Here is a 14060-nt window from a genome sequence, read left to right as displayed (position 1 = left end):
TTTTTTTTTTTTTTTTTTTTTTTTTTTTGTTCCCTTTGGTGCTGTTCATGTGGATCGGGTTTTTTGGATCAAAATTGTTTCATATCTTTCACGTCGTGGATCTGTTTTTCTTGGATCTCCCTTGTTTTGACTTTAACAAGTATTTGTATGTATTATTCTAGTTTCTGTGACCTAGATTCGTTGTTTTTAGATTCGGAAATTGAAGTGTTTCCAGTAATTCTAGTTTCTGAGTTTTGTTGGTGAGGTTTGACATGGTGTTCATCATTCCTGTACATTGTTGTAACTATGTTTTGGGCTGGCTTTTTAATGTTTCCTGTGTCGTGATTATTCACTCTTTGTGTGTGTGTGTGACTGTAGTTTACATATTGTGGGAAAAGTTTTGGAATCTTATCTGAGTGCTACTATTAGCGTGCTGGTTTGTTTAATCATTAGTTTATACTTTTTTTGGTATGTTGCTTGTTTCTGCAAGTTAAGTGTTCTAGGCTTGTCCTTTTCAAGTTTTGTTGGACTCTTGAGAGACAATTTTGGTGTGGTGAATGGTAAAATAAACTTATATTAGCACAGTGATTCTTGTTCTTTCTTTTGCATTATCTTATGAATCAGTAGCTTTTTGTTGTTTTTGATTGTTTTTGCCATTGTGGTTTTTTTTTTGTTGGTTCTCTAGTGTGTAAAGGCTTTCACTACTGAGGAGTATAATTCTTACTGAGAGAGGATAGAAGATGGCTGATGGGATATCGAGCTTTTGGGGTCCCGTGACTTCTACTATAGAGTGTTGTGAGATGAACTACGCCTACTCGTCCTACATAGCTGAGTTCTATAATACCATATCCAATGTCCCTGGAATCCTATTGGCTCTCATTGGTCTTGTCAATGCGTTAAGGCAACGGTTTGAAAAGAGGTTTAGCATTCTTCACATCTCTAATATGATACTTGCTATCGGCAGCATGCTCTACCATGCCACTTTGCAACACGTGTAAGTACCTTCATTCTTTCTCTCTTGACTTTTACTGATACATTATGACTTCTGTGTAGTTGTTAGATTGGATCATAATTCTTGTTTTTTTTTTTTTAATTTCAATCAGGCAACAACAGAGTGATGAGACCCCAATGGTGTGGGAGATACTTCTTTACATGTACATCCTTTACTCACCAGACTGGCACTACCGAAGCACAATGCCCACTTTTCTCTTCCTCTACGGTGCTGCCTTTGCTGTAGTCCATGCTTTCCTCAGGTTTGGCATTGGTTTCAAGGTCCACTACGTGATCCTTTGCCTTCTATGCATCCCTCGAATGTACAAGTACTACATCCACACAGAGGACACTGCAGCCAAAAGGATTGCCAAATGGTACGTTGCTACGATCCTAGTGGGAAGCATTTGCTGGATCTGTGACCGTGTCTTCTGCAAGACGATATCTCAGTGGCCTGTGAATCCTCAGGGTCATGCTCTATGGCATGTGTTCATGAGTTTCAACTCTTACTGTGCAAACACATTCTTGATGTTCTGTCGAGCTCAGCAACGTGGATGGAATCCAAAGGTAAAATACTTTCTGGGAGTTCTTCCTTACGTCAAGATTGAGAAGCCGAAAACACAATGAGAAGAAGAAAAAGGGGATAAAAAGCCCAGAAGAAGAAAGATCATAAATATAGTTTTTGTTCATCGTTTTGTCAGGATCTCGACCTCGGTTTTATTTTATTTTTTTGGAAGTGCAACTCTTTAGATACAGAGTTCTAGATTTTTTTTTTCTTTCTTTTTTTCTTTCTCTTTTGTATTAGTTATTGGGAACAATCTTAAGAAGAATTGATTTTTAACTTGCTGGAAAGCTCTTTTTTCTGCAATTTCTCTTTTGTACCATAGCTATGAATTTGTTGTTTTCTTCTGTTTCTCTTGCTGTTAACTTAATCAGGTCTCAATCTTTGATTCAAGGTCTTGATTTTGATTGCAACTCGAAATAATCTATTCTTCTTATGATCGTATTAGTTTTAAGCACTATTTACTTAATTAAGATCAGGTAAAGACAAAACTGAGACCTGATTGCTTAACTCAAGCTTTAGCAGTCACCCTGTGCAAAGAACAAAACAAAGCTCTTTTCTTTCATAAAGGCGTCAATGACTATATACAGAGGCTTAACCAAGATGGAACACAAAAATGAGAAACATAACCAAACTTATTATTCTACTTCTTCCTTTTTTTTTTCTTTCTATCGTATCCAATGGTTTTCTAACTTTTTGGTAACACAAGAGGGTAATATGGTACAATGAAGGGTTGTGGTGACGATCTAAGATTCAATAAGCTTTTCCTGCAACATTTGGCCAAGCTTCATGAATAAAGCTTGTTGTTCCTCCAATGGTAGGCTTGTGATTATCTGCAATGATTAAAAATCATCAAAATCCAAACAAAGAGAACTTCAATGTATTGTGTTGGTTCATTTGAAGTCAACTTACCTGGTCTAAGAGCTTATCTACAGAGAGGACTTCAGGTACAACAAACGATTGATGATATATATATGCAAAAACAGCCATCACCATCTGAAAATCTCAAGAAAAATATCATATCAGATATAATATCATACTGATGTTGAAGGAATTTGAAGGAAGCAATAAGAGAATGTAATGAAGTCAATGCGTCCATATATACCTGACAATCCATTCTATCTGTGATTCCGCCATGTCCTGGAATACTATCACCAAAGTCCTGAATGTAGGAGAAAATTTAACGGTGAATCTTTGTTGCATAGATATTGCTGTTATATATCAAATGCCACCTGAGAACCCACCTTGATTTTGAAAGCTCTTTTAAAACCACTGGCAAAGAAGCCACCAAAAGGCGCTATTATAGAAGCGAACAATCCAAAACATAGAGCATGCCACTGAACTGGAAATATAGTAATTTCTTTCCAAGGTAACTGCAAAGTAAACGCAACTTGTTAGAAGCGAAAAATGTTTCTCGAGTTAAATGTTTCGTATTGTAAAATTCAATTCAGCCTTTACCAAATCAGAAATCCATCCTGGTAAAGCATGTGTCTCTTGCTTGAACAATGGACCAGGGTCACAGTGAAGCCAGCCTGTTGATAGGTCCTGTACTTATTTCCGCCCAATAACATGATGGTAACTGAATTATTACTACTGTTCTTGTATGGAAAAGAAGGCAGGACATGACTAAAAACTTCCACATACCTCTCGGGGACATGTCAGCCACAGAAAACGACCCATTATATTTGCAAGCTGCCAAAATAAGCAAGATTATATAATCCATTCACTACTCATTTAAAAACATATACTTATTAGCGGATGAAACAAGCTTACCAGGAATGCAGAAATCACTGTGGTAACAGAAGCTCCAATGAAACCCTCCCATGTTTTCTTTGGTGATAACTTGATCAACGGTGTTCTTCCAAAGAAGAAACCACAGATATATGCAAATATATCATTGATGACGATAAGTGATGCAGGAAGTAGAAACCTGCACCAGCAACCAGGTCATATAACATTCCATATATTCTCGAAACAAACATGTAGTCAGGTCAGGTCATTTACAAAGGCCAGGGGAATGTAAACAAAAGGTACAGGTGTCATAAGCTACTCTGTGATTACCAGATGATTCCTTCAAAGATGTTGGCAACGGTGAATGAGGACTGAGTAAACACCACAATTAAGATCATATGCGTCCATGCATATTGGCTAAACTGATATTTGTACATCTTCTTTTTCAGCGTAAGAATAAACCAAACAAAGCCTACAAATTCAAAAGCATAGAAAAGGAGAGACAATGTTAAGCAAAAGCAGTGGATCAAAGTCAGTGTTCCTCACAGTAAATAAGTAAACCCCAAAAGGTCATAAAACAACTAACCGGAAAGATACAAGGAGTAACAGATTGCCATGTGGTATTTGATGAGGCTGGTGACCAGTCGATATAGGACTTTGTCTGGAGTCACAGTATTGACTAGCCGTTGACTAAGTATTCGACCATATACAAAGAGCATAGCTGTGAAAAAGAAGTGCCTGCATAATACATACACCTAAAATTTCAAATGCAAAATCGTTTCAACAAATCTAAAAAGTACTAAAAATACCAGCTTATTCTTCTTCAATCCATTTCCAGCATCATTCCACATAAAAGAAAAAGATAAAGAAACTCGAAAGGTTGAGGGGGAAGTGTGAGTTACCAATTCAGTAATCTAAATCCAGGGAGCTGTTTATCTTCATGAGTTTTTCTCAACAAATTGAAAAGTTCTCTCGCCATGAAAATCTGGATAACAACCACCATGGCTGTAATGTAGAGATGACCAAGGTAAACAATAAGAGCGAAACCACCAATCATCCAGAGAGTGGAGTAAGCTCGAACGAGAAAAGATTTGTATTTGCTAGTGTCATTGACAAGTAAATGGCTTCCATTTGATTTGCCTGCCCCTGCACCAACCTAAAAGCCAGAAAAGTTGGTTCGAATTCCCAACCAAAATAGTTACATATTGAAGCAATAACGATAAATACACACAAGAAAAGCAACTTAACTAAACCAAGAACAATTTGAATATGCCTATAGAGAAGGCAGTGTATAAAGAGCAAACGTACATCACTGTTTCGCTTCCGATGCCGAACACGAGTATTAGGTGCATCACCAGCAGCAATTCCCTTGTGCATTTTGCCTTGAGTTTCCAAAAGAAAAACAATAGACTACCTGTGACAATTAGGTTGTACATCATCACACCATAGTCTAAAACATATAAAATTACAAATCTAAGGGATGGAATAGAAACTGAGAGAAAAGACTTTTTTAAACGACTCTCATCCTGATGATATATATATATATATATATATATATATATATATCCTTCCAGATTACTAATATGGAAACTACATACATACTAATTTGAAGAAATCAATTTGCATATAAAAAGAGAAACTCATCATCTGAAATTTAATCTAATGACATGAACCTTATCACAGATACTCAAAAGCTCTCATCTCTAAATGTATTCAATTTACAATCAAACGAGCAACCAGACATATCATCTATGAGCAAAAAATCACAACAGAAGGATGCAAAAAATTGGAAACAAAATCCGAAATATTGAAAACAGGCTCAGTTACTATTTTACCAGTCTGTGCGAGAGAGAGTGTGTGAAGATGAAGCAAGAGAAAACGGACTTGAAGCAATGAGGTAGAAGACGAAATGGATTCCCTTATTTCCCGAATCCTTTTTTTTTTTTTTTTTCTGATTTTTGATTCTTAAAGAGGCGACAAATTAATACTCTTCTCTAGAACCTGGTGTGATAATTATAAAAATAATAAAAAAGTAAGATTTAGAATATTACGAAAATACGAACTCTTTTTTTACGATTATATCGTTGGTTTATCAGTAGAAATTAATAAAATTTTGATAATTCAGAACCAGTCATAATAAATTAGCGAATTAGTATTTTCGAATAAATTGTAAAATATATATTTTGTTTAAACCAAAAGAGGAAAAATAATGAATCAGATTCTTTTCTTATTTCTTTAAACTAAAGATTCTTCTCTTTTTAAAAATTTATTTTAAGCACACATTTTTTACAAACAAGAAGCGTTAAACTTAGGCGGATTATTAAAACAAAATCATCCTTTATTTTTATTTTTTTGTTTCTCGTGTCCTACAGAGAGACTACAGCAGATAAACTACAGAGACTCGTTTCCGTTTCAAAAGGACGCGCAGTTTTGGGATCCAAAGTTCTTGTGAACATCTGCTATCTTCTTCACAATACTGGCAAATGCTTTCCTACATTAAAAAAAAAACTAGGACAAGAACTCTTCTTTAGTAGCATAACATCAAGATCATATGTATCTTTTGTCTTGGATAAAACTAGATTAGCATAACGAGAAAGAATTAATCTCCATAACACTTGTTAATATGATGTTAGATTATATTATAGCAGGGCCTAATTAAGATGTGATGATAACTAAGAGATGGAAACCCCTTTTCTTTTTCTCAACAATGTGTTTTGTTTTTCTCTGGGTTTTTTTCAATATGATATTTCCAAATAGCTACTACAAGTTCTCTTAGCCTTTTGACTGTTGCAAATAACAGAATTAAAGAGGTTCAAGATTTTTCCATCCAAAAAAAAAAAGCTGAGATACAAGTCTCTAATCTCAGTCTTCAATCCAAGAATCTATGGAAGCTTAGTCTTAAAGTGAATGAGTTGGTTTCCAGTGCTCTATTTCTCCTGCTGCTCATATATCTGCATGTATGCTTCCGATAGTTCTACCATTTGGGAAAGTGTCTCTGCAACATGCAAATCCTGCATCTCGTACCTGAAATGGACATTATCCCGCAAATGTTTTTTTATGTCAGTTTCATCCACAGATCTAGCTACTACCATAAACCTGTCACTATGTGTTCCAACTGTGATATGCTAAAATAAAGGTCATTTCAAGGAAGTTATAAGAAAATAACAAATCTCTATAGATGTTAACGAATGAGACGAGAGAGCTTACCATAGTTCTTGTGACTTCCTCTGCACAAAGACTCTGAAGTACCCATCCTCAGGCTTACCATCATGTACAATGTTAGCGATTAGATTATACTTTGAACACACCTTCTCGCCTTCAGGGGCTGTAGGCAATGATGGTATGTAATCCCTCAGCTCCATGTCCTTCACTGGGAAGTTAACTGTGGCATTTATAAAAATTGGGTCAAATTAACCAGGCATTAGTTTGTAAAACAATATCACACAAGGTCCAAATTGAGACTTACCAAGGGTAGGGTTCTTCTCCTTGAAAAAGTTATTCTTCTTGAACCGAACCATATGGAACATCAAGTAAGGAGGCGATCTGGTTACACGATATCTCATTCTGGCTAGCTTTGGGCGAACCACCTCTGTCACAGTTTCTCCATCAAACTTCTTCAATAAATCGAATAGAGCAACCTGACCCAAACATCAAAGAAATTAGCTTCTACTATCTCACTTTACAAACTAATGGCTACTCTAGGCCTAAACCAGAAAGGACTCAGAGAATTCTTCCCTTCCTAAGTCATAAAATGGACAAAAAGACAATTTACACAAGGACAGTTAAAAAGCCATTTTCAGCAGAATGGGACATTATTATGTATTATGTTGAGAATTAATAGTTTTCTAGCATAGCACTTCACATAGCTAATTGGCTAATTCATAATAATGTTCCCCTTTCTGGAATGCACTTTGTATATGGGACATAATAACATGCTTTCTAAGCTTTATACAAGCCATAACTGCAAAATCTAAGACAAGAGATGTATACCTGCGGAATTATGTTTTTCTCCATGACATCTTTGAAAAGAGGAGGCGGTGGCAAATCTAGCCCAAGCATCAGAAAAGGCATCCTGGAGGTTTCTTTGTTTTCATTACCTTGATACTCTTTCACAACCTCCAACTCACCCTGTAATAGTTGGCAGGTTACATCAACATGCAGCCTTTTGGAAGCAATTATGTCAAACGTCATTAAGTTGAAATGTCAAAGGACAGACACATACCTGGAAGCACTGGTGGATGATACTGCTGGCGTCCTTTGAAGGCCTAAGATCCACGTGCAAAGTGTTGAGGAGCCACGACATAAACTCAACAGGATCTGACTGTTGGCCTATCCTAAACCGTTTTTTGCTGGCCTTCATGACAGCTTGCAAGAATTCATGTGGACTCACCTATTACACATGGTGACTTAAATTAGCGAGGTGCTCACAAGACAAACCTAAAAGTCAGTTTATAACGAAAAAGGAAAACTTGAATCGCGGAGGGGCCATGGCAAGAACTAAAAAAGTGATGCATAAATTGAGTCAGACCTGTCCTTTAAAGTTCCGAGCATGCCAAATCTTCCGAGTGAGTTCTCCAAAACGGTGAACAAGAGGAGACTTGCAATGCTGATAATTCTCAGGAATGAGGAAGAAGTTCCTTAAAGGAGTAACTCTCATCAACGATTGGATTGTAACATTCACAAACTCCGTCTTTTGTATGTTGTTCAATCCCACCTATACATTTACAAGATTGAAGTCCAGTTAGGAAACAAACATACTCAAAACTGAGCCAGAGAGAGAGAGAGAGAGAGAGAGAGAGAGAGAAGATTACCATTCCCGGAAGATAGTCAGAGCCATCAAGAGCCCTAGACCACTGCCTATTCTTGTCGAGCTCTTCTACTTGAGCCCTACTAAACCTGTAAATGGATAGCACCGAAGCCTTCATAAAAAGGAACTGAAAAAACAATTTGAAAAGCATGAAAGAATAGTTATAGGTTCAAGTTATCACAAAAAATACATGTAGAGATGATACAGACAACTAGCAAGAAGAAACTGATTGAGATATTAATGAAAACAATACTTTTGTTGTCAACTACGTGCTAAGCCACACATGTTCACAAATCAATATGGAGTTAGATACAGTTTGAAGAATAACGATTGCACACAAATACAATACAGTAAGGAAGTAGTAGTGAAAAGATCTCTAATATACCTTGGATTTAAAACATGGCGAATGTCATCCAAAGAAGGGTCATTGATCTCGTAACTATCAGGAAGACAGTAAACCTTCTCCGTCAGAAGATTGATGTAAACATGGTGGTCTGCTTCCAGACTATGCGTATAAGCATGAGACTTCTGGCTCCTTCCTTGGAAATACTTACCGCAGACGAGACAAGCATACACATTCAAATTTGACAAGGACACAGAACAAAACCTCTCGAAATCAAAATCCAACACCTGAGAAAATCCAACATAAAGAAATAGGATTTCAGATACTCATCCCAAAACATCAATCAAAGATTTAGAAATCAAGAAATCGGTTTACTGAAATGATCATTTACCTGACGATTAACAGTATCAAGATAAGGACAGTCACGACGAACTTCAACTTGGCGTGATTGCTTTCGTCTCCCCTTAAAGGCATTATCATCTTCGTCGTCATCGACTTCCTCTTCTTGAGCTTTGTTACCGTTCCCTTCTCCTTTCACAACTCCACGAGTTTGAGATTTCTTCTTCTGCTCGTTCTCCGCATCCTCATCGTCGTCAGCGTAAGCATTAGCCAACGGCAAAAGAGGGTTATTAAAACCCAGTGGTGGAGGTGGCGAATCAGACCTCTTCCTCTTCACCTCTCTCTCTTCCTCAGTAACACCATTCTTAACTTCTCTCTCACTTTTCATCCTCACAACAACTTGCTTCAAAAAAACCCTAGAACTCCACAAAATCCCAGCGATTCACGAAGATCCCTCAACCAGACAAAAAAAAATTACACCGATTCTTCAAAAATTAAACGCCCTAGATACTTCAAATCAGCAGAATCTACTATAACAAATCTCTCCTACCCAATTTTCCCGAGAAAATTCGAAAATCTCTCTCGTTACAACCTAAAAACCTTCAAAGAGCCGACTCAAGCAAGCAGATTCATTCACTCGCTTCTAAGGCCGGGAACATTTCTTATTGGGCCGTATTGTTTAAGCCCAGTAGCAATTTACACACATAATGGAAAATGGAGGTTTTTCCCATTATAATATTTTTGTCAGTATGCGTAACTCATTCACGTTCTAATTCACTGATGAAATTTCCATTAATACCCTCAATCATCTCGAAAACATACAACAGTAAACGCGTCAATATCTACAAGGATATTTTCGACATTGTACATACAGTCAATCCAGCTGGCGAAGAAGTAAAAAGCGAACAGACTAGGTAGAAGACGACAACACCCTCCACCTATAAACCAAAGATAGCATGACTCATGAGGGTAACATCGACATTTGTCATCGATCGGATAAATCTAACCAACCCTAAAGGGCATATTCGTCATTCTCTTCAAATTTATAAAGAGAGAGACAGACAGAGACGAAGAAGAGAGAGAAAGAGACAAGAGAGAGAGAGAAAGAGAAGAAGCAAACTAAAGGAAGAGGATAAGAGAGAGAAAGAAACAGAGAGTTTTTTTTTTTTTTTCTTGTGGGGTATATTTATAAAAAAAAAAAAGAAAAAAGCTTTGAAATTTTTTTGTTTTCTGAATCGGTTTCAATGGTGTCGGACCAGGATCTAGCGAAAGGAGTCGAGACTTTGCTAAGGCAATCCGAGCCAAGCTCCCTCACATCGTTAAGCAGTGTTGTTCAGCAGCTTGAAGCTAAGTTAGGGTTAGACCTTACGGAGAAGACGACTTTTATCAGAGATCAGATCAATATCCTCCTCCGTTCTCACCATAATCATAACCCTTCAGCCGCTTCCGCATCCGCTTCAGTCGTACAATCTCAGCCTCCTCCTCCGCCGCCGTCGTCTTCACAGCATCTTCATCATCAGCATCAGCATCAGAATGTGCACTCCGGTGTTAATGTTCCGGTGGTGGCGAAAGGGCATTTCACGCTTCAGCATCCGTCTCAATTCTCTGTTTCTCAAGCCCAGCAGTATCCTCCACATTTCGCGCTTCAGCCTCCTTATCACTCTTATGACCTAAATTTCCGGCAGCCCTATCCGGCTTTTATGCAGCCGCAGCATCAGCAGCAGTCTCCGCGACAACAACAATCCTCTGTGCTGCTTTCACCAGGCGCTAATGCTTCTCCAAAAGAAAGGTCCGTTTTTTTTCTTTCTAGGGTTTGATTTCGTTAATCTGAGGTTCAAAATGTTCGTAGTTTAGGGCTTTTGTTACTTTTATTGATAAACATGGTTTTCCTTTTTAGGAATGTCTAAATCTTAGGTCAATTTTGTTCCTTTATTGGGTTTTTAGGTTTACATGCCCAAGTTTGATACACACATCGTTCTAATGTAATGGTTGTTTTCTTAATGCTTGGCACAAGATTGAAGCTTTTTCTCATTTAATTCTGTCTTATTCACCGATATATCAATGTTGGGGGTTGTGAACTTTTCCTCAATGTTGTCCGTTGCAGTGCTCCAGCTGGAACTAAAAGAAAGGGTGGTCCTGGAGGGCTAAACAAAGTCTGTAGGGTTTCTCCAGAACTTCAAGTCGTTGTTGGTGAACCTGCTCTTCCCAGAACTGAGGTTTGTTGTCACTGTCTTCCTTTTACGTTTATGTCAATGTGTCATTTCAATTATGTATTAAGCTATTGGGTTGTTGTTTTTATTATATGTTTGCAATATTTGTCTTTTTGGTTTCAGATTGTGAGGCAATTGTGGGCTTATATAAGGAAGAACAACCTCCAAGACCCGAGTAACAAGAGGAAGATCATCTGTGATGATGCATTGCGTGTGGTTTTTGAGACTGACTGCACTGACATGTTCAAAATGAATAAGTTGCTTGCTAAGCATATTCTCCCGCTTGATCCATCAAGTAATTGTTCATTACAAGCGTTTTTGCTGAATTCTCAAGTGTTCTTGGTTAGTTCAATGTTACTGACTGTTTGAAATCACTTTTGGCAGAGGACTCTGGTCAAGCAAAACGGGCAAAAGCTGAGGTGGAGACAAAGACTGAGACCCCAGAGCTAACACCTGTTAGTTCAGCTCCTGTTAGCTCAACTATTACATTATCTGAGTCACTTTCTAAGTTCTTTGGCACTGGTGAGACGGAGATGACAGACGAAGAGATCATTCGCCGTGTTTGGGAATACATCAAACTCAACAATTTAGAGGTGAGGATTTTACTGAAGATCCTTATGAGGGTTAAAATACTCCGGTTGCTCCTTTATTGCTTTCCAAAAGTTTCCACTTTGCTGCTACAAATGCTTGTTATGTGGAATTGATTACTCTATAATATTAATGTACAGTATAAGTTTTCACATTTGCCATATTTGTAAGAGCTTTTTAAGTGGCCATAAACAAGAAAACTAAGAATTGTTTATTCTGCTTGATTCTTTTGCAGGACCCAGTAAATCCAATGGCCATTCAGTGTGATGAAAAGCTCCGTGATCTTCTTGGATGTGACAGCATTTCAGCTGTGGGGATAAATGAGATGCTGAGGCGCCACATGTACAAGCAGTCGTGATACCTTCTGGTCTGACTTAATTAAACTAGGAACTACTAGTGTAAGTGGATTTTTATTTCCCAGATTATTATATTTACATATCAGCATTGTCCAAGAACGGCAACTGACTTCTGTATCACAACTTCTCTTGCAGGTGTATCTAGGGAACCTACTTATGACTCCTGGGTGTAGAACTCTGATAGGGAAGAAAAGAACCTTTTCACTTTTAACTTCCTTTAATGCTATTTTGCATCTTCCGTTGGGTTCTTTGTTTTAGTTGGTTGTGTATCAACATGGTTAGGTTTGATATTGTATGTAATATTTTACAGTATTTAGGAAATCTGTGATTTTCTATTACTGAAACTCTAGTGTAAGGGGAAATGGCGCAGATGTTTTGTATTTAACGCCATTCCCCCATGAATGTCTTAGGGAAAAAAAAAAAAAACTCATGTGTTTAACTATGTTTTCCCAGTTGGAAATATTTGCATCGTTAGTCCTTACTCATAGAAAAGGTCTTATTTTTTTGTGGTTTTATTTCCTGCTACCGTCCATGTTATTTGCTGTGTTTATATCAGAGTCTCAGTCGTGTGAAGTAGAAAGCGGCTGCAGCAAGCAGCAGAAGAGCAAGTAGCAGGAATGTCATTGCCTGTCTCCTTGTGTTTTCTGCTGTTCTCAAGAAAGTGACTATCTTCTCAGCTAAGCTAACTGCAAACGCCATAGTTCTCTGTGCGTCAGAAGAAAAATGATAAACCACAATTAGTAAGTGACTCACATAAATCTAAATGAAAATGATGCGAGAGAGAGCGATTAATTATAAGTTTTAGGCTCACTAGTCTTAGAGGCTCTACGTGAAAGATTGGCTCCATGAACATCTCTACATTCCTGCATTGTTTTGGTTTAAACGATGGTCATTATCACGGTTTATAATCGGTATGAAAACTGAGATTAGACGGGAATGATTACTGACTTTATCAACAGCTTTCCCTGGTACATATGGCAACTGTGGAAACTGAACCCTTTTCCCAATTGGATGTGTGACTTCTCACATTCTGCGCAGTACAGGTAAACTGTTGTGAGAACAATCATTTCAGTCGGATTTGGTCAATGTAAAATCATGGTCTAGTGAGCCGAATAGGATGGGTCTGCATTTGCATTTAAGGTTTCACATATCAGTTAAACGGGATTAGGATTTTGGGACGAGGAGACTAACCGAATTGCCATTGGACACCAACGGTCATGCCATCTTTGGACGTTGGTCTAACAATAATCTTGATATCTTTCCCCAGCTCCATGATCAACCAGTAGAAGAAAGCCATAACTTGCTGTATTTAAAAGACCATAATACCTTTTATAAAAGAAAAGCTTATTAAGGTACCAATATTACCAGTCAAACATACTTACCTTCTTGCCTTGTAAGAGTCGATACTTAGATAAAACATTGGAAAAGCATTGGCATTCATCTGCAATAACTTCTGAAATCCCGTCGATGTTTCGGTCCTTGATATCGGTGTATAGTTTTAGAACTGTCTCTTCCGCCCGAGAGCCTTCCTCCTTGATGTTTCGGTCCTTGATATTGTTGTATAGTTTTAGAACTGTCTCCTCCACCCGATGGTCTTCCTTCTTGACGTCCTTCTCTTCATCTTTGTTCTCTTCCCAATCTGATTTCTCTTTATCTTCGTTCTCTTCATCTTTGTTTTCTTCCCATTCTGATTCTAATTTTCTTACCCTTGTGTAATGCTTCAAAGTGCTTCGATTTTGGTGTGATCGATCAAGATGAAAAAACAGATTGATAGAATCCTTGTGAGTTGTTGATAAAAAGTGAGAATTCTTGGTGTAAACTGAGCATGAGCTAAAGCTATTTATCTTTGAACAGAGTTTAGAAGAAACCACAGTTTGTGTCATAGAGATATATGATGCTGCCATTGCTTGTAAATTGGATTGGTTTTGCTGATTACATAAGCTTACAATAATACTTTATAAAAAGTTTTGTGAATATGAAAGATTTCATTTATGTAAAATAAGCAAAGTATGGAAGAAAGGAATCAATGAATGTTTTTGGACAAAGCAAAGTGATAATAAAGAATGCAACAAATTATCAAATTTGAAAGATTAGAATATTTTTTGTCCATCTTAAAGGGTTAATGCTTCATCGGATTCGATTTCTTCAACCTGGC

At 37.5% G+C, this 14060-nt stretch overlaps 5 protein-coding genes across 6 annotated transcripts in view; 2 read left to right on the top strand and 3 right to left on the bottom strand.

The window, feature by feature from the left end:
* The window catches only part of LOC104718080 (alkaline ceramidase 3), a 2455-nt gene extending 573 nt beyond the window's left edge, over positions 1-1882 (top strand). The window contains exons 2-3 of the mRNA XM_010435754.2: positions 665-973; positions 1083-1882. Coding sequence (XP_010434056.1) covers positions 720-973; positions 1083-1596 — 768 coding nt within the window. The 5' untranslated portion in view covers positions 665-719 and the 3' untranslated portion in view covers positions 1597-1882. The remainder of the gene's footprint in view (positions 1-664; positions 974-1082) is intronic.
* LOC104718079 (phosphatidate cytidylyltransferase 2-like) lies at positions 2065-5242 on the bottom strand. Its single transcript, XM_010435753.1, has 12 exons — positions 5098-5242; positions 4571-4676; positions 4165-4418; positions 3849-4000; positions 3593-3734; positions 3305-3461; positions 3176-3223; positions 2990-3076; positions 2776-2904; positions 2637-2693; positions 2444-2527; positions 2065-2364 (listed from the first exon to the last, which is right to left on the bottom strand). The coding sequence occupies exons 2-12, from the start codon at positions 4637-4639 to the stop codon at positions 2278-2280; spliced, it is 1266 nt and encodes a 421-aa protein (XP_010434055.1). The 5' UTR covers positions 4640-4676; positions 5098-5242; the 3' UTR covers positions 2065-2277.
* LOC104718078 (U4/U6.U5 tri-snRNP-associated protein 2-like) lies at positions 5939-9380 on the bottom strand. 2 transcript variants are annotated; one of them, XM_010435752.2, is made up of 9 exons: positions 8804-9380; positions 8455-8699; positions 8074-8158; positions 7791-7976; positions 7485-7652; positions 7253-7390; positions 6729-6900; positions 6470-6644; positions 5939-6286 (listed from the first exon to the last, which is right to left on the bottom strand). In XM_010435752.2, the coding sequence occupies exons 1-9, from the start codon at positions 9137-9139 to the stop codon at positions 6190-6192; spliced, it is 1602 nt and encodes a 533-aa protein (XP_010434054.1). In that variant the 5' UTR covers positions 9140-9380; the 3' UTR covers positions 5939-6189. The 2 variants fall into 2 exon arrangements, with proteins under 2 accessions (XP_010434054.1, XP_019086025.1); XM_019230480.1 differs by lacking the exon at positions 8804-9380 and having other exon boundaries at positions 8074-8196.
* LOC104718075 lies at positions 9915-12379 on the top strand. The gene is made up of 6 exons (XM_010435750.1): positions 9915-10540; positions 10856-10967; positions 11085-11256; positions 11346-11554; positions 11785-11947; positions 12041-12379. The coding sequence occupies exons 1-5, from the start codon at positions 9996-9998 to the stop codon at positions 11905-11907; spliced, it is 1161 nt and encodes a 386-aa protein (XP_010434052.1). The 5' UTR covers positions 9915-9995; the 3' UTR covers positions 11908-11947; positions 12041-12379.
* Positions 12324-13851, bottom strand: LOC104718076. The gene is made up of 5 exons (XM_010435751.1): positions 13288-13851; positions 13097-13208; positions 12854-12935; positions 12717-12768; positions 12324-12610 (listed from the first exon to the last, which is right to left on the bottom strand). Exons 1-5 carry the CDS (start codon positions 13807-13809, stop codon positions 12458-12460), a joined length of 921 nt encoding a protein of 306 aa, XP_010434053.1. The 5' UTR covers positions 13810-13851; the 3' UTR covers positions 12324-12457.

This window comes from Camelina sativa, chromosome 10 (genome assembly GCF_000633955.1).
Source record: "Camelina sativa cultivar DH55 chromosome 10, Cs, whole genome shotgun sequence".
Lineage (NCBI taxonomy): Eukaryota > Viridiplantae > Streptophyta > Magnoliopsida > Brassicales > Brassicaceae > Camelina > Camelina sativa.
This window is presented reverse-complemented; position numbering and strand designations above follow the sequence as displayed.